Genomic DNA, 5546 nt, shown 5'->3' with positions numbered 1-5546 from the left:
TCTCCATCCTTTTGGCCTGCATGGCTTCATGTGACTTACACTTCACTTCAACTCTCTAGTGACAGAGAAGGAATTAAGAGCCTCAAGAAGTGGTCCTAAACACAGTACAGAATCTGTCAACGCACATAGTTTTTATTCTTTCGCCTCGATTCATCTGATATGGTCCTTTAGACGATAACATAGTCACATCACTAGAAGGGTACAATTCTTTAGAGGGGTTAGTGCTATTTAATTTGCAGAATTATCACACATGGGAGTGGTAACTGTTGGTGAATTGAAGCCCAGCATTTCAGGAAAAAGGACATTTCGTCCAAGTTCAAGCATAAGACATGCCACTGAATGGTAATCTTCTAGTTGGTAACATGTTTTGCTGCATTTAGTGTTGTTGATTGCAACCATACATATGACATGTAGTTGCATTAACGAGGGTGATTTTTTTTCTTTTTTTTCCAATGAACATATTAGCCTTGTGAATCACTAAATGCATGTGGATCAACTGATACTGAATTATTCTAATTGCTAGGAGTTTCGAGTTCAAGTCTTAAGTAGATAACTATTATGCTCAAATGAAGAATTTTACTCCTACCCAGCTTGAGAATGGCTACCAAAAAAAATATTAGTCTTGTAAATCACTGAGCACACATGGATCAACTGATACTGAGTTGTTTCAGTTTAGCTAGTAGTCTTAAGTTGAAATGAAGAATTTTACTCCTGCCCAACTTGAGGATGCCTACCAAAAGAAAAAATCAGTCTTTGGAATCTTAATTTTCTTTTGCCTTGTCTTGCCAGTGTGTTAGTGCATTTCATGTGTATTTCAATTTTCCAAAATTTCTTATCTGACATAGTCACAGCCTGTCCAAATTTATGGTAGAAAACAACACTTTAAGTACATCATGGTATGGGTTAAAACGGTGAGATTGGTGGATAAAGATGCAACATTGAGCTTGATGTAGTGTTTTACCCACCTGACAGCGGTATGGCGCAGCTGGTGAATGTTCAGAACTCATCTGCTGTCAGCAATGTGAACGACAATTAATGTTTGTCTGTCAATTATTCTCGTGCTTTTATTATCTTTAGGCCCAAAATGAGTGAGGAGATGATGTAATAGAAGCTCACCGACTATGTAAAAAATGAAAACCCTTTTGGCTGCACATAGACCAGGACGGGTGTTGACATCAACCTGACCATACTAGAGTGGCTCCAATGTTGATTTCCCCTTCTTATCTTAGATGTTTAATGATTTGCATTCATGGGTTCCACTACTGTGACACAAACTATTAATCCTGAAATATCAATTTGAATTGAAACTCATGTAACCATGTTGTGTCTGCAGTAGTGTGCCTATTTAGTCTTACCTAAGATTTTGACATTGGGAGATTAAGTTGTCTTTTGGGTTATAGAGAGCACATGGCTTGAGTTCCAATTGTTACATTAAATTGCTAACACATGCGGGTAGCTAAAGGTTATTTCATGGTCTTTGATAATTTAATTTTGGTAATATGTATGCCTGCAGCTGCAGTTTTAGCTACATGTTGAAATTTCTTTGTTCTATGACATGTAATGATTCAGCCAGATTTGTTTTTTGCAGGCCAATATCTGACGTCTCTAGTGATCTTACCATCGAAGTAGGAGCATCAACCTTCGCACTTCACAAGGTAAAGGAAACTAGCTGCCACTCTGATAAGAGGTTATACATTCAGCATGGTTTTCTTAGGTGTTCATGAATATTAGGCATTTTTCTGAGTTGATCATTACTTTTATTTTGCCATCAAACATGTATAACCAATAATCTTATACTTTTAGTAGTTTGACTAATTAATCTATGCATCATTAGCACCTTTGAAGAGAATTTCATGCCAAACCTTAGTCCACTAGCATTAATGGCTGATAAGTGGTAACAGAATCATGAACATAACCATGGTATGGTTTTTTAATGGCTTCTACTTATGACTACGTTTAAAACAAGAAAAAGAAAAACTAAGAAAAAGAAGGAATATAAATATATAATTTTGTAGTACCACGAGAAACAGAAAACTGTAAAGATTTTCACCGTGTACTAAAAGTGTAGCAATTTTTGCTCTAGTTTCCTTTGGTTTCTCGGAGTGGGAGAATTCGGAAGCTGCTGTTAGATGCAAAAGATTCAAAAGTTTTACGCATAAGTCTCCCAAATGTGCCAGGTGGTCCTGAAGGATTTGAACTAGCTTCCAAATTTTGCTATGGAATCAATGTTGAGTTCACACTCTCAAATGTGGCTTTGCTACGTTGCACGGCCCATTTTCTTGAAATGACCGAAGAGTTCGCAGAAAAAAACTTAGAGGCCAGAGCTGAAGCATATCTAAGAGACACAGTGCTCCCTAACATATCAAGCACCGTTTATGTTCTTCACTGTTGTGAGGCTCTTCGTCCCATATCAGAAGAAATAAACCTTGTCAATAAGCTAATCAACGCAATTGCGAACAACGCGTGCAAAGAGCAGCTTACAACTGGTTTACTAAAACTAGATCACACTTTCCCTTCTAAAACCACACCAACCATGGAACCAGAAACATCCTCAGATTGGTGGGGGAAGTCTTTCAATGTTCTTAGTCTTGAGTTCTTCCAACGAGTTGTGTCTGTTGTGAAGTCAAAGGGACTAAAACAAGACATGATCAGCAAGATTTTGATAAACTATGCACACGGTTCTCTTCAGGGGATTCGTGTTAGAGACCCCCAAGTGGTGAAGGGAAGTCTTCATGACTTGGAATTGCAAAAGAAACAAAGGGTGGTTGTTGAAACCATAGTTAGCTTACTCCCAACTCACTCAAGGAAAAGCCCGGTTCCAATGGGATTCCTCTCAAGTTTGTTGAAGGCTGCAATAGCAGCATCTGCATCAACTCCTTGCAAATCTGATTTGGAGAGGCGAATTAGTCTACAACTTGACCAGGCAATTCTTGAAGACATCTTAATCCCAACAAACTCACCTCAAAACTCCCACAACACAATGTATGACACAGACTTAATTCTGAGGATCTTTTCTATTTATCTTAACACGGACGAGGAGGATGGCGAAGATAGCGATAACTACATTGATGAAAGCCAAATGGCGTATGATTTTGACAGTCCTGGATCTCCTAAACAAAGCTCAATCATAAAGGTATCCAAATTGCTGGACAGTTATCTCGCTGAAGTAGCACTAGACTCAAACTTGTTGCCGTCAAAATTCACAGCACTTGCAGAACTGCTTCCAGATCATGCACGTATCGTTAGTGATGGACTCTATAGAGCTGTTGACATCTTCCTTAAGGTGAACATTACTCCCATCATGTTCAAGCTTTCAAAGAAGAGTTTATTTTTTATACACTACGAAGAATCTACACATTCAACAAATCAGAAACCATCTAGTTATGACCTTAAATATAATTATTGCAGTAGTTAACTAACTTATCATATATGACAATTTATGATTGAATGATAGTTAAAAAGTGAACAAATTATTTACTCTATGTTGAGAAGTTTAATTTCAATGTACTATCCCTTTGAGAGTTTTACACCATCATCTAATCAGAAATCATAAGAGATATGACTTTTAAGATAATTATTATAAAAAGTTGACAAACTTATCATATCTCACAATTTATGATCGACTGAAGGTGTAAAAACCCTTTACATTAAAAGTGCATGTTTGGTTATTATTTTAATCAGATCTAAAGTATGCATACTATTATTGTTGGTAAACTTGTAGTCACCAATGTTCAACTGCAGTTTGTTTCTTTGTGATAAAGGTTCATCCAAACATGAAGGACTCAGAGAGGTACCGGTTATGCAAAACCATTGATTGTCAGAAACTGTCTCAAGAAGCAAGCAGCCATGCAGCACAGAATGAAAGACTACCGGTGCAGACGGTGGTTCAAGTTCTTTACTTGGAGCAAATGAGGCTTCGAAATGCCATGAATGGAGGGCACAACCAAGTCTTCTTTGGTCAGTTCCCTCACCGTTCAGGAAGCGGTGCAGGGAGTGGAGCCATTTCCCCAAGAGATAACTATGCATCGGTTAGAAGAGAGAACAGAGAGCTGAAGCTTGAAGTAGCAAGAATGAGAATGAGGCTCACTGACTTGGAGAAAGACCACGTGTCCATGAAGCAGGAGCTTGTTAAGTCACACCCTGCCAACAAGTTGTTCAAATCATTTACCAGAAAGCTGAGCAAGCTAAATTCTCTATTCAGGATAAACAGCATTAAGCCAATTGGTGGCAAAGCTAGTTCAGAAACTCGCTTCCCTTTTCCAAAGCGAAGACGCCACTCCGTTTCATGACTACTTAATATGTCATATATGCCATAACGTATGTACAGTATGCATAAACATGGTTGTAATGCATGGCGTGATATTGTGTTTATTTTCCTGTCACTAGTTTTTTGAGTATGTTCCTGACATGCTGTGTTCAGTACTATTGTTACCCTGCTGAACTATTCCAAAATTGGGAACTGATCTGTTTCTAAGTCATCAAACTTTAGTATACAAACATTTCATGTATCAGAATTCAAATTGTACCATCCTCTGCATCAGAATATTAGTATATAAACACTTTATAAGAACTTAACTGTTTATGAGACATTAAATTTTTTGCTACCAATTAGGATCCAAAAGAGTTTGTTGTCACTTGATTAAGGCTTAATAATATAATATATAAGCGTGATGGCCTAGCAATACCATAATTATTAATATGCACATCATTAAGAGATATCTAATCTAAGGAATGAGAAGAGGAAGGGGAAGTAATATACACGAAACAGGTAAAAAAATCATTTTACTGTCCGGTATAATTGACTAGAGTAAAAAACATGTAAATGGTAATAATCATTTCCAACTCCACTTTTACACGCAATAATGTTGTCTTCATCTCTAAGTTCTTATATCACTTACTACATATATTTTTTAGATAAAAAAAAAAGAGAGTCTCTGGACATGACTAGAAACATGAGAATTTTCAGTGCCAATTATTTGCAAGTATCTATAGAACTATATCACCCATATAGGTGGCGTTAGGCAGGAGAAGAGTTTTTTGTTTTTCATGTTTGATATTATACATTTTTAAAAAATAACATTCCTGAAAAATAATATTTTATGGAAATGTTTTTTAGTCAATTTCTCATAAAAAAATTTCTCACATGGAGGTGAGAATCTTATTTTTTGATTTTAATTTTTCTTTTATTATAATAAAAAGATCATGTTATTTTTTTATTAAATTATATAATCCAATAAATAATTAAAATAATCAATAAAAATATCTGTAGTTTTTTAATTCTTTTGAAACTTATTTATAGATTCTTAATGACTAATCAAATAAATTATATTCATTAAAAAAAAACAACATGAATCACATTATTCATGATTATCAGGAATCATAATTTTTCAACATGAAAAAACTTGTTATCTGTCAAACTTTCTCTTAATCCAAACAAAAACATTAAAGGGTCATCCCGTATATCCTAGTTGTTGGGCCATCCTGTGATGCGTTCGAAGCCCAATTAGTGTGGCCCAGTCTGTGCAAAGTAGAAACGACGCCGTACC

General features: G+C 36.0%; 1 protein-coding gene across 2 annotated transcripts; it reads left to right on the top strand.

The window, feature by feature from the left end:
- Positions 1–4586, top strand: LOC114399432 (BTB/POZ domain-containing protein At1g03010-like). 2 transcript variants are annotated; one of them, XM_028361617.1, is made up of 4 exons: positions 1–342; positions 1589–1655; positions 2084–3283; positions 3762–4586. In XM_028361617.1, the coding sequence occupies exons 1-4, from the start codon at positions 251–253 to the stop codon at positions 4287–4289; spliced, it is 1887 nt and encodes a 628-aa protein (XP_028217418.1). In that variant the 5' UTR covers positions 1–250; the 3' UTR covers positions 4290–4586. The 2 variants fall into 2 exon arrangements, with proteins under 2 accessions (XP_028217418.1, XP_028217419.1); XM_028361618.1 differs by having other exon boundaries at positions 3742–3850.
- The last annotated feature ends 960 nt before the right edge of the window (positions 4587–5546 follow it).

This window comes from Glycine soja, chromosome 19 (genome assembly GCF_004193775.1).
Source record: "Glycine soja cultivar W05 chromosome 19, ASM419377v2, whole genome shotgun sequence".
In the NCBI taxonomy this organism is placed as follows: domain Eukaryota; kingdom Viridiplantae; phylum Streptophyta; class Magnoliopsida; order Fabales; family Fabaceae; genus Glycine; species Glycine soja.
Note: the sequence above shows the minus strand (reverse complement) of the source record. Positions and strands in the feature narration are given on the sequence as shown.